Genomic DNA, 14,186 nt, shown 5'->3' with positions numbered 1-14,186 from the left:
TCACTCTTTCCATCCTCGTTACAATCTGGGTTGCTGCACTTCTCTACCCCTCCCGCAGCCATCTCCACATGCTGTTTCTGGACTGAGTAACTACCTTAAAATATGGAGAAAAGTCCTAGCCAAATTCCCCTCCCTACAGGGTTGAAGGAACACAGTCCCTGGGTCAGAAAGGGACTCAAAGATGCCCACCAGTGCCAACAGAACAGGGGAGGCAGCTCCTCGTGATGAGAGATTGCCTGGCTAGTAGTAAAACTGGCCAGAGCTAGGAAGATTCCTGGCTCTCCAGGTCCTAGCTGGGTGATCCCAGGCAAGTAACTTAACCTCTCTGAGCTTCTGTTGTTGTCATAGGGTGTTCAAGGATGGCACTCACATATGTGAAGCACTTCACTTGAGGTATGTAGCAGATGCTCAATAAAGGAAGCTATGGTTGGGTTGTCCAGAGGCAAGACGGGGGTTCTGAGGTCCAAATGAAAGGGAATATGAGCAGCAGGAAGGCACAGCCTGAACTGCTCTGTGGTGCTCCAGGGACCTGAGTCGGGGAAGGTAGCAGGGAGAACATGAGGAACATCATGGGGAGCAGGGTTGGGTGGGCTGGGGTGGAGAGGGCTCTCAGGGGCTCAGTCTCAGCTGCTCACGGCTAAGGGCCTCCCTTGTGGCCCTTAGGGTTTATCTTTGGCACCGTTGATGGCTGGCTGGGAGGCAGGGTCCCCAAGACCTAGGAGATGGCCCAAAGTACATCTATGGCCCAAGCACATAACCTCCTGGCATGCCATGCAATTCAGGGAACTTCCGGGTGGCTGGGCTGGCTTTTGCTCTGGGAACCTGCACCACCTCAGTCTTCAGAAGACAGCTGTCTCCACACGCCTGCCCTCCTCCTGCTCCCCTCTTGCTGGGGACACATGATGTTCAACTGTCTCCAGCATCGTCTTAAATACCATGCTCCATGGGGGTGAGGGCAGAAAACCTGAGGCCAAAAATCTAAACTTATCCCTGTCCCCTACAAAGAGGGGCAAAGACAAAAGTACAGTTTTAGCATAAAAGATTGCTGGCACTTGGCAATGAGATAAAAATCAGAGTGCATGTGATTTATATCAAGAATGAGAGTGCCCCAGACTTAGACAGTCCTGGGGAAACCTCCTTTGAAATGACTGGCACCTGTTAGCAGGAACTCAGTTGCATGGCATTTCACAGCGTTGTGTCATGTTGCATTGACACAAAAGAAACTGGAGGTAACTTGGTGTTGAACACTGGCCTTACCTGCTTTTATAATAATCTGATCCCTTAGATTCCTGGAGACACAAAGAAACAGAAACTGACAGGCTCATGGGATCTTTGAACTTGGGCATGGATATTACTACGGGCCTGGCGGAAGCAGGCAGGATCTTGGGAAGCAGTTGGCATCTTGACTTGAGTGTAGATCACAGAAGAAAACTTTAATGGAGAGGTCTAGGGACTAGACTCAGCTGTTAGTAATAATAACAGCGATGCTGAGGATAACAGTAACGACCATGCACTGCGTGCCTCTGTGCTCCTGAACCACTCTGGGCTCTTTACATACACGGCCTCACTTGCCCTTTGGTTCTGGGAGGCATTGCCATCCCCCACGGCACAGAGATCAGGGGAAGAGATGGTGTCAAGGGAATGACTTCTGTTACCGCCTCCAGGAAGGAGCCTCATTGTGTGGAGGACAGCAAATGGCATAACAATGCCTGCCAACAGGAGCAGCAGTCTCACAGCGTCAACCCACTCCACAGTTGTCAGATGTCGCCAAGAAACACACCAGTCACACAAGCACTGGTGGAACAATGCTTTACTCTCCTCTGGGGAGGAGACAGAGCAAGATCAGTAGTGGGTGTCTGTCCCCTATGGCCAGGGTTCTCAGTTCACTGCTGACACGGGGGCCATGGTGGTCTGCATACACCCTTCTCCTGCTGCAGGTAAAGGACCCCTTTCCCTCCCCTCCTGGAATAGATGGAACAGTGGACCTGGCCCGATGCCATGTGACGCACAAGCTTAAGCAGAACAAAGGAGCCTGGAATAGGGAAGCGATGTTCCCACACCAGCTGAGGGTCCTTATCTCTTGGTAAGAAGGATTTCAGGCTCACAGCCACTCCAATGAGACCAAGCACACCCAAGAATGCACACACAAGACTGCCTTCCACAGCTGGCACTCCTATCATTTTGTTGGTGGAGCAGGGTCTGGACTTGAACCTGGGTCATTCTGACACCAAAACCTATGAGCTTCCTCACTGCATGAACCTCTTATCTGAGCGAGTGAGGTCCTCCCCAGGCACCTTTGAAAGCTGCCCTCCTTTCTCACAGTGCAGCCTCATCAGCTGACAGACGGCCAGATTCATCAGAGAAAGATGGGCCAGATGGTCATCTCCAGGACTTCAACACAAACACCAAGAATATATTATTTTTTCCAGTACTGGGGATCAAACCCTGGCTTCATGCATGTAAGGCAAGCACTCTACCAGTCCCTAAGAATAATATTTTAAAACCTGGGATTTTTGTGCCCTAAAGAATCTTCATGTATGCAAATTTAAAGAAGGAAAAAAATATGTTCCCACCAGAGATGAAGAAATGCATCTAAAGCCCTTGGGTGATTATGTACATAAATGGATATGGCAAGAACGATTTAGTCCCAGAAAAATAAATATACACTATACATCCCTTTTAAGAATCTGAAAAAGAAGGGTGGGGACAGATCAAACCCTTTTTGCTTCAGTGCAGGTCCTATGATTCTGTTTGGATATTAAGCGTCCATGTGATTACTGTGACATTTTTGTAATGCACCTATGTGATGCTGGCTAATTGGGGAAGAGTTAGGACCTCTGATTTGCACACAGGAAGCCAGAGGTTAGAGGAAGTTCAGTAGATGATCCACATCCAGCAACATTCAGATTTAGTGCTCAGATTTTTTCCAGCTCCCTGCCCAATCTCCATCTGCTCTGGGAATTTTATAGTTAACTCTCCATTGTCTCCATTATTAATTGGGAAGAACAGGAGCATCCGTCACCCTGAGTGGCAAGGAATGCTCACGTGTGTCTCCCGTTCCAGACATTTGCCTTGGAAACTTCTCGCAGACCTCAGAAGGAAGCCATCCTGATTTGGGAAGAGTCTCATTCATTCACCCCTTCCCAAATCACCTTCTGCACTCCAGGAGTACAGGGAAAGCAGGTCAGAGGGAAGAGGCGCTCAGCACCTTCCTAAATCAAGATGGGGCAGTGGAAGGAGGCTGAAAATAAGGCGCTGTGATATAAAAGTCCTCCTATAGCACTGCGGGCCAGCAGAACAGTACCAGTGAATGAGACAGTGAATTGTGTCCACCAAGGACTTCCATATGGACACTGATTCATTCTGTTAATAAGGATGTGGGAGCCAGAGGCTGACTGTATTCTGATTTCATGGCTGAAAGATCTGTGGCTCAGAAGGAGGGGAATATCCAAATTTGAGGTCCAAGTCTAAACTCCAACTTGGAGCTCCTGATTCTAATTTGGTTTGTCTCATTACTAACATCTGCTAATGACTAAGGATGCCTTCCAGTTACAGGGGACCCAAGTAGAAACACAAGCAGCGCTTAAGAGGCAGAATGGTCACACTGAAGCCAAGGGGAGCCAACTCCCTGGATCCATCTGATAAATAAGGGACACCTACCAAGTGCTGAGTGCAGGATCTAACATTATCCTTGGCCTAAAGGAACTCACGTAGAGGGGAGATGGCACCTGCACTAATCTCTGTAATACATAGAGGAAAGTGAGATGAGATCCAAGGAAGCATCATTCATTCTTATTCAATTAAATCATCTACTCAGTCAGCACTCTGGCCAACTGTCTGAGGTTGGCAACTATCTTAGATCGAGCAAGACTTAGGCTCTGAATACTCAGTAAATATAACTGGCCTCCAGAAGCTACCATTCAAATACTAAATCTGAGTTACTTAAGGAGATTTATCAAAATATAGTCCCAGGCTCCCAACCCAGACATACTGATTTAGAATCTTTGAAAGTGGTCCTCCAAAAATATGAAACATGAAGTCTAATTATTCTCTAGATTTGGATACTGGTCCAGTGAAGTAGCAAACTAAGGAAGTCCAGAGGGAGAGCCAGGGATAAGGAGAGAGGCTTCTTGGCCCACCTCTCCCAGGAGACCCACCCTGACCAGACCAGCCCATACCGATCCCCACATCTGCTGAGTCCAACCCCTGTCGCACATGCCCCACGTACTGCAATTTTTCTGGGTGACTAGTTGTTTTGGTCCCATATCCCGTGTGTCTCACCTCTGAGGGTGAGTGCTCCCACGTTCTGAGGTCATTGTGATGAGGGTTCCAGGAACTTTGTGACACACAGTAGTCTAGCTCTGTTCAAGTTTGGTCAGGCGAGGCCCCAGTTCTTCTTGGGAATGCAACTCATCTTATAAGTGGAAGGACACCTTCCCCTGCTAATTAAGCCTCACTTGGGCTCCAAGTGAGTGCTGGTCAGAGGCTGCTCTGAAGACTGTTAGCAGGGGCCATGACCACCCTCTCTCCTGAAAACAGCCTCTCTGCCATGCTATCAGCCTCCTTCATCCTGGTGTGTGTTCTTCGGCTCCAAGTGCAGCTCTTCCCAACCTCTGGTTTGCTCTGGGGCCCTTTCCCCTGCTGGGTGGGAAAGGCGAGATTCCAAGCTGACATAGAAGGTGGGACGCAGGTGGTTGTACTTGATCTTACCATCAACAGGACTGAGACACCCATGTCTCCTCTTACTTTATCTCTAAGCCAGTGTTACTTTCTCCCCAGATGTATCATTCTAACTTCATTGAGTTTTAGATTTGCCAGTTCTCTTCTGAAAATGCTGGTGAATTTTCTCTGGTACTTTTGCCAACAATTTTGGTATGCTACCACCAGGTGGCAGTAGCGCTCTTGTTAGTAAGCAGTTCCAAACCCAGTTAATAAGATACATCTATCTATTCCTTAAAAATCCGCCTCAGTCACAAAAATTTTCCACATGGTACTCTTTTCAAAAAATCATAACTAATTATAATGCCCTCAACCAATCTCAAATCTCATTAATCATAGTGATTAAGAGAGTGATGTATAAAAAAATGCAAAATGGACACCTCTTGCCCTGAGTTTTAAATGTTATTGCTTTACTGCAGATCATCCCCAAGTCTTGATTTGAATTTTTTATGTCTTTCTTCAGTTCTTTGAATTTAGAGGGCTAATAATAATAAAATAAGCTGTCACACAGCATTTATCCTGTACAATGACTGTCCTAAATGCTTTATGCATTCATTTTCACCATAGTCCTATGTGATAGATGATGCTGTTATACTCATTTTATAAATAAGAAAATGGAAGCACAGAGACTTAGGAACTTGCTGACAGTCACACAGTCACACAGCTAGTAAGTGCAAAGCTGGCATTTAGAGTCATGCAGTGGGCTGTGAAGTCCACCTCATACACCAGTGAGTCTCCCAAGTGTGGAGATGGTCACCGATGACGACATGGATGGAGTCTGTGGGGTGGGGCAAGGCGTCCCAAGGGTAGGCCAGTGTCAATGTCTCTGTACCTTCTTGGCCCTCTACGTCCTATTTTAATTCAGAAGCTAGAGCATGAATGAGTTATCAAAGAATGTGATTCCCAATCCAACCCCATCAAACACACAGTGAAATTATTCCCGTTTGGGGCCTGTGGGCTCTTACCTTTCATTTCTGGTGCTGTTTTACCTCCTAATATCATTCCTCTCATGTTCGGTGGCCCAGCATCACCACCAATCACCTGGGAGTTGTAAGGGATGTGTCATCTTAGGCCATCCCCTGAACTTTCTAAATCAGAATCTGCAGGTAGGAAGACCCTCAGCCAGGCGCAGTAGCATATGCCTGTGATCCCAGTAACTGGGGAGGTTGAGGCAGGAAGATTGCAAATTTGAGGCCAGTCTGGGTAATTTAGCAGGACCCTGTCTCAAAGTGAAACAAGAAGGGCTGGGGTTGTAGCTAACTGGCAGAATACCCTTGAGTTCAATCTCCAGTACTGCAAAAAAAAAAAAAAAAAAAAAAAAAAAAAAAAAGAAGAAGGAAAGAGAAGATCCTCAAGTGGTTTTTATGGAAATTTACCTTGACTCACACATGCACATATTCAGGTATGCAGGGAAGTTGAGGGTTTGAATATTAGATGGTCCAGTCAGCTGCTGCGCTCTGCCCCTCGGCGCATCTCTGTCTGTAATGTGACATTCAAGATCCTCTTCTCTTCAACAGGAGGGGACACCCAAGGGAGAGAGGAAGCTTTCCCTACTCCAACAGAAACCCGAACTCCTACTTATTATCTTACAAACCTTTGAATTGCTTTGCAGGCAGAGCACTTGCTCCCCCCACCCCCCACACACTCACACACAAGCATGTACATACAGGTGTGTGCACATGTGCATGACACACTCACACCTTATCTAAACTAGAAACCCTTCTCTGTGATGAACCATTCTACATTTCCAGGAAAGATAAACTGAAGCACATGAATGTGTTTAATTAGTGCACATCTTGTGTTTTTCCACTATCCAAGCAGTTACATTATTATAGAAAATTTTGAAAGTACAAGAAGAAGGAAAAGAAAATTTAATTCCTATTATTCAAAGTGGATCACTGTTGTTTTTGATGGAGGGGATGTTTGTGTCATTTTTTCCAAACAATTTTTATAGTGGCTAATGAATTTTATATTAGAGGTGGTATCATTTTTATAATATGTGACTTACTATGTAGGTCCTACTATGAGTGTTGTGGTAGTACTATGGAGTACAGAACACAGAATATCAAATATCTTATTCTGTATTTTGCTTTTCTCTGTTAACATTTGTATTTTTCCGGATTATTATTCATTCCCTGTGAACCTCTGTTTGTGTGCCTCACAGTATTCCACCGTGTATATCAACCATAGTTTACTTAACTATTCCTTTATTGCAGCACATTGAGTGCTTGTCTTTTCATTTTGGTAAGTAATGTACAATGAAAATTATTGTGCATACAGGATTTTTTCTATGTATTTGCAGTAATTTCCTCATGAGTCAGAAGCTGTGAGCTTTGATTTCTATTGCAAAGTGTAGAGCATGTTATTTAAAATTCACTTTGAATGAAAAGAAAAGCCAAAGGCCCTCACAGAGGGCTGAACGGCTTGTTCTTGCCAGGTGAAGAGAAAACCTCCCATTGACAAGACAGAGTGGGACAGCTTCTTCGATGAGAATGGTCACTTGGCCAAGTCACGGGACTTCATTTGTGTTAACATCCTGGAAAGGGTACGGTCTGCCAGCTACCTTGACCTTGCCCTGGAACTGAGGGCAGGGGGCTGGCATGGCATTGGGTGGAACTCTTCGGCAGGGCTCCCACCTCCCACCCCCCACCCCCAGGGTCTGCACCCCTTCGTGAGGACCGAAGCCTGGAAGTTCCTCACAGGCTACTACTCGTGGCAGAGTTCCCAGGATGAGCGGCTCACAGTGGACAGCACAAGGAGGTAGAACATTTCAGATCCTCTGTCAGAGGAGGGTGGGTGGTGCTACAGGTGGCAGGCACTACCCACCCTAGCCTGCAGCTTCAGTCTTCTTCCCCTATTTGGACTTCTCATTCTGAGGGATGAGAACCCCACCCCACTCCATGTTCCCCTCCCAGACCCCTCACGCAGCAGGTGCAGTCAGGTCTGGGCCAGCACCTCTGCATTGGTCATGACCCAGGCATGGCCTTAATCCCAGCAATCTTCTCATGATCCATCCACCACCCCCATTCCATCCTTCCCTTAGACTTATGCTAACTACACCTGAAGCAGCCCTGGGACTGCTTCTTCCACCTTCTTCCCTGGCCCCATCCCTGGCCCCACCTCCCAGCCCCATGACTGTTCTGCCTCCTGGGTCCAAGTTTCTACCTCCTGACCAATGCCCACATCTCCTCCTGGTGCCCAACAGGAGATTTGTAAACACCCCTAGTGGATAACTAGTAACATTTCAAATGGCCCATCCTCTCCTCCAAGGCCTGTCCTGGTCTGGGCTCCTCACCTTGTAACCACACTGACTGGCTGGCTGGCACCCTGTTTACTCACCCCCACCCCTGCCCCATCACAGACCATTTGCATCCCCTTTGCTCTTGGTCTACTCTTTCTCTTCCACCCAGACTGGCCTCTCCATCATCTGTCCTCTCAAACTCCACCCTTCCTTCAAGGCCCAGATTGGACAGGGCACCTCCTCCAAGAAGCCCTATCAGACAAGGGAGCCAGGACAGGGCACTTTGCTAACACAATAGTCTTTAAATTTGGATGACCTCAGATTTGGAAGCTGGGCTAGGCAGGGAGCTCAGGTCCCCAAGAGTCCAGGGAAGAGTCACCTATGTTAGTTTCCTAAGGTTGCTAAAATATAGTTCCATAGACTGAGAAGTTGCCCACAACAAGACAGTTCATCCCTCATAGTTCTGGAAGGTGGAAGCCCAGATCAAGGCATTGGCTTCCTCTGAAGGCTCTGGAAGAGAGCCCTTCCTCACCTTCCAGGGTCTGGTGGCTCCCATGTTCCCTGGTGTGTGGCTGCTTCACTCCAGTCCATTGGACATTAATGAACTGATTTGTGCCCTACATGGTCACATGACCATCTATGTGTAACTCTTACAAGGACACTTGGCATTGGATTTGATGTACCCCCAGAACATCCAGAATGATCTCATCTTCAGATCCTTAAATTGATCACATCTGCCAAGAACCTTTTTCCAAATAAGGCCACATTCATAGGTTCGCTAGGAAGTGGACATAATCTTTTTGAAAGATACCCGTCAGCCCAGTACACCAACAAATCACATTTTAATAGTAAGCACAAATCAACATCTCATCCAGTCCTCCCAATTCTGAGGCATTGGTGCCAATATCATCCCCATTACACAGATGAGGAAACTGAAATTTAGAGAGGGAGCGTGACATTCCCAAGTTTTGACCCCAGCAGAAGACACACAGTTATTAAGCTGTAGAGCCAGGATGCAGGTGCAGAGGTTGCAGAGCTCAGAGTTTAAACCATCTCTGTGCTGTGCTTCAGGCCCACATGAAAGAATGTTCGGGGCTGGCACAGGCTGAGATGAGGGGGAAGCATCACAGGTAGGGGCAAGGTGGGCCAGGCTGCCCTGCATCCTCCTTGGACCCAGAAACTATTTATTGCAGCTGCTCAGAGTTCTCTTCCCTCTAACCAAAAGGGGAAGGCCACCTTGCTCAGTCTCGATTCTGTTCTCACAGGAAGAACTATGATGCCTTGTGTCAGATGTACGAAAAGATTCAGCCCCTTCTGGAAAACTTGCACCGGAACTTCACTGAGACTCGGAACCACATCGGTAAGCAGCCAAGAGAGAACTGGGCAGGGAGAGGAGGAGGGCCAAAGCCATTCCCGCCCCTTCTCAGTCATTGCCAGGGCTGGATGGTTCCTGCAGTCCTAGAAACTGCTTTGATTTGTGTCTGGAATTTTTCCAGCTGGACTTAGTTATTCCATGGGGTGCCCCTAGACACACAGAACTTTGTTCCCTGCCACGCGCTGTCTCCACCCACCCAGCCTTGAACGAGGTTGGATTTGAATTGGTTGGGGTCAGGCATTCCTGGCAGAGGGTATGGCCTGGTTAAGGTTTTGGAGGAGGGGAGAAACCCAGACAGCTTGTGGGGTGAGGAGTTGAGTATGGTGGAACTGACACCCCTTTCATAGCCCTCTCCCCAGGATGTCTTAGGGCCTGCCCTCTCGGGCGGCTCATCCATGGACCCTCTGCTCAAAGTGAGCTTGTGCCACCCTCTTTGCCCCCAACCTAGCATACGACCTCCAGAAACTCTATAACAAAGACCCCCTGGGGAATATCCTCATTGACAAGAAAAGGCTGGAGAAGACCCTGCTCCTGAGTTATGTCTGCAACAACCAGGCAGGTGAGCCAGAGAGCTGCTCCTGCCCACACTTCTCAGTTCCTTCCTGGGACCAGGCCCAGCCTCTCCTCACAGTGCCCTCGCCTCTGTAGAATACCAGCGGGGCTTCCATGAGATGGTGATGCTTTTCCAGCTGATGGTGGAGCATGACCACGAGACCTTCTGGCTTTTTCAGTTCTTCCTGCAGAAAACGGTGAGGGCTGCGCTGGAGCTCAGGGACCCACTCGCTCCCCTAACACCCCCTCCAGCTTGGGCAGGTATTAGCAACCTCTGCCATTCTCCCCAGCCCCTAAACAGACTTTTGAGACACCCAGGAGCTGGGGAGTGTTCCAGAGGGGTGACAGGCTTTGGAAGGAGAAGTGGGTGGAGCAATGCTCTGAGTCTAGCTGTCACCAAATCTTGAAAGAGTGAGTGTGGCTGGCCAGGCCCAGTGATGGCACCCTTTCCTGGCATTCCCCTCCCCAGACACGGCTATCCTCCTTGCCAATTCTCTGTGGCTCTCCAAGGCCTCCAGAATAAAATCCAGTAGCTTTAACCAGGCAGTCAAGGACTCCCCTTTGGTCTTGGCTCCGCACTGCTTCCTCTACATGACTTACACTCCAGATACCTGGGGACTTCAGAGTGCCCAGGTACACCTACTGTGCCAGGTTGAGGGGTTTTGAAGGTGCTGGGAAGCCTCCCCTCATGACTTGTGAGAGGCTGCCAGAGCCCCCTCACACACCCTCCGCCCCTGCAACAATGTGCTCGCTGCTCTTCCCTTGTCCCGATTGGCTCTGATCGAATAGTATGTGTGCATGGGGATGATGGGTCTCACTAGACTATGAGTCACATTTGAGATGTCTCTGCATTCCTGTCCCCTCCACACACACAGTAAGATGCACACAGCACATGCCTGGTCGCCCACAGATGTACACATGTACTTATATACAAACGGGCATGCCTGCCACGCAGACCACATAGACGTAGACATAACTATGGGTGTGCCCGCATTCACGCACATACTCATGCAGAGACATGTGCCTGGCCTGTCCAGACACACAGAAGGCCCCCAGAATTGGAGCTAGGGGAAGTGGGGCTGACGCTTTGGGTGCCCTCAAGCTGAGGAGGACTCGGTTTCCCTCCCTGCACCCACCTCGTGCAGGAGCACAGTTGTGTCATCAACATCGGGGTGGGCAAGAACCTAGACATGCTCAACAGCTTGATCACTTTCCTGGACCCCGTGTTTGCTGAGCACCTAAGTGAGTGGTCCCCACCTCCTGTCACCTCATTCCAGCAGCAGGGCAGGCATGGGAGGGGCCCGGGCTCAGCCATGGCAGCTGCCCTTGGTCCTGGGGGAGGGTGGGCTTGATGGATCTTCTGTCCAGGCCCTGGGAGGTCTGCACTGTTGAACAACAGCCCCAAACAGTCTCCAAGGGCAGGTGGAAAAGTCACAGCCAGGGTTTTCGAGTTTCTCACAAGTCTTGCGTGCTCTGTGCTGTGACTTCATCTGTGTGTGTTGGCTTCATCTTGTGTGCTGTCCCCTCTTTCCCCTGACCTCAGCCTCCTGGGCTGGCACTGCTTCTCTCCCCACAGAAGGAAAGGGTGCGGGGGCCGTGCAGGCCCTTTTCCCCTGGTTCTGCCTCTGCTTCCAGCGCGCCTTCAAATCCTTCGATGATGTTTGGAGGCTCTGGGAGGTGAGGTGCTCAGCTGGGGACACCAGGGGGAGGCTGCACCTCTCCAGCAGCAAAAGCTGCATTTTCCTTTCCTCTCCTTTATCCTGGCTTTGGAAGGAGCGTGGTGGCTTGGGGCTTAATTAGGCCAGCAGCCCTGCTCCCACCTTGTTGGAGGAAGCTGGAGCTTCAGTTTGCCCATCCTTTCATCCCGAGCAGAGGCCCCACTGGCTGCGCCTTCTGCAGGGCAGGCAGCACAGAAGGCATCCTCAGGTCTGTGTGTGAGGCCTGGCCTGTGTCCAGCTGCATGCCACTCTGCCCCTCCACTCTCGCTCCCATGGTTGCCCCTTGCTTGGCATTTCCCACCACCAGAGTGATGTCTCCTCTCTGAGTCTTCTCTCCTGGAGAAGGCAGACCCCCAGGGACACCCACAGTCCTCTGACAGTTCTCCGGGGTCATTAGCAGGTGAATCTCCTTGGGAAAACACTCGTCACTTGTCACTGCCCTGCCCAGAGACTGACAATGCCTTTAGGATCCAGCCCAACTGTCAGCCTGGTGTTTAGTGCCCCATGAGTCAACTTCCACCAGCCTGGTCCCTCCCTCCTGGACTGTTGGTCTCCATGCCCAAGTCCATGACAACCACAGGCCTTTGGTGACACCCTTGGATTGTTGAGTTCCCATCAGCTCTTGCTTTGCCAAGTTCAACTCCCCTCAAATGCTACAGGGTCCCAGTAGCCCATCCCAGCAGTGAATTCCCTGAGGCCTTTCTCTCTGAAATCTCCCTGTAGCCAGCACAATGCTCACTTGTGCTGATCACTTTCACAATGCTCAGAGCCTCAAGGATGCCTGTGAGCACTTGCCCGAGGGAATGAGTGACAGACATCAGCAGACCCAGGGATGGCTGGCCCTGGGCATGTGGTTGGTGAGTGGCTCACCATCCTCAGGGGGTCTGCAGTCAGGCAGCAGCGTCCAGGCTGAGACCACTTACCCCCACAGGTTTTGCTGACAGGAAAGCCCTGCAGGAACTTTCAGGTGCTGGTGGCCTACAGCATGCTGCAGATGGTGCGTGAGCAGGCACTGCTGGAGAGCATGAGTGGTGACGCCATCCTCCTGGTGAGAGCACCCATGGGCCAGGACTTGCCCAGCCTCCGGAGGCCCCAACACCCCAGGGTCATGGGGCACTGGCCTTCCATGCTGCCCTTGCCCTTGTAGGAATAGTGAAGAGACCTGAGCACTGAGCACTATACTGAGGGCTTTTGCTGGACTAGCTGGTTTAGGCCTCTCAACAAGCCCAACACAGAGGCGCTGCGATGATCTTATCATCCCTAGTTAGCATGCAAGGATCCTGAGACCTTGAATGGTTTAACTTAGACTCTGCTGCCTTGTAGTTAACCCTGGGCCCTGGGCCACTCCTGTGGCAGAAGGACTTAGAGATTTCCAACACTTTTTAAAAAGTTAGAAGTCTTTGAGAAAAAATCCTAGCTGTCACCCCAATTATAAACCAAGATCTCCTTAGAAGTGCCTGCGACATTGGAACCCCAGAACTCCCTAGAGCCCTGTGTGAAAGCTGTGTTGACCATTCCCCCGAAACGGGAAATTTCAGGTACTACTCCAGGCAGATTGGGGGAAAGGTCAGGGGGCCCCTAACAACTACCATGAGGAGTGGCCTTCTTCCCTTGCGCCCAAGAGCACAGGGAGACATGTTTGTCTAGACACAAGACACACGCACCCCACCCCTGCGCCTCCCCGCAGGCCTGCAACAAACTCATCGACCTTGATGCCGATGAGCTGATCTCTGCCGCCTGCATGGTTTACGCCGAGCTCATCCAAAAAGATGTAAGTTGCCCAGTGATGTGTTCACCTCTTCCCCCTCCTCCCCATCCTCCTCCAAGAAGCCTTTCCTGACCTTCCAAACACATTCAGCCTCGGTCTGTGCTATGTCCTCTGCCACCAACCCAAGGAAATTGCCCTGCATGGTCTTTTCTCTGTGCCCGTGTGTAGCTCCACCTCCCTGGATAGACTGAACTCACCACCTCTATCAACCATCCCCTGTGTCCATCCCTGTGGGTTTGGGCACAGGCCTGGGCATCCAGGGGCTCGGGAGAATGTCACTGACTGGATGAAATGAAGGAGCGCAACAGACCAATGTCTGTCTCCCTCACCCCTGCTGGAACTCTCTGCTTCTCCAGGTTCCTCAGCCATTGAAGGATTTCTTTCACTGAGAATACCAACACCCACAGTGGACAGATGCCTTCGATGAACAGGATGAAGGTGGTTCTCTGGTCCTGAGGTCAGGATCAAGTCTGACAGGGTGTTGGGTAGGAAGCAGGTAATACAGTCATGATACAAATAGTCTTTGAGTAACAGTTTTTGGTGGTAATATGTCTCCTTTGACTTTAGGAGCTGGGGACACATGGGGTTGCACGATAAGAAGAAGATCTGGTGGGTAGACCACTGTGAGGCTAGAGGTGTGCTGGGATGAGATTGTGTGGGCCAGTAACGCGTCCCCCACTGAGGGTTTTCCAGGGCTGCAGTGGATCCATATCTGGAAGCAAATGGTTAAGGGTAATGCCAGCCTTGAGACACTTCCAGGCACTTGTGGAGGACAATACTGAACATATCTCACAGAGATTAGCCTGCTCCTGG

General features: G+C 50.0%; 1 protein-coding gene across 1 annotated transcript; it reads left to right on the top strand.

Moving 5' to 3' along the window:
* The first annotated feature begins 4,513 nt into the window (after positions 1–4,513).
* Tbc1d21 (TBC1 domain family member 21) lies at positions 4,514–13,762 on the top strand. The gene is made up of 11 exons (XM_047539275.1): positions 4,514–4,573; positions 7,157–7,264; positions 7,376–7,479; positions 9,226–9,320; positions 9,784–9,894; positions 9,984–10,084; positions 11,033–11,129; positions 11,464–11,564; positions 12,537–12,653; positions 13,293–13,376; positions 13,730–13,762. Exons 1-11 carry the CDS (start codon positions 4,514–4,516, stop codon positions 13,760–13,762), a joined length of 1,011 nt encoding a protein of 336 aa, XP_047395231.1.
* The last annotated feature ends 424 nt before the right edge of the window (positions 13,763–14,186 follow it).

Source organism: Sciurus carolinensis, chromosome 2, assembly GCF_902686445.1.
Source record: "Sciurus carolinensis chromosome 2, mSciCar1.2, whole genome shotgun sequence".
NCBI classification, from domain to species: domain Eukaryota; kingdom Metazoa; phylum Chordata; class Mammalia; order Rodentia; family Sciuridae; genus Sciurus; species Sciurus carolinensis.
This window is presented reverse-complemented; position numbering and strand designations above follow the sequence as displayed.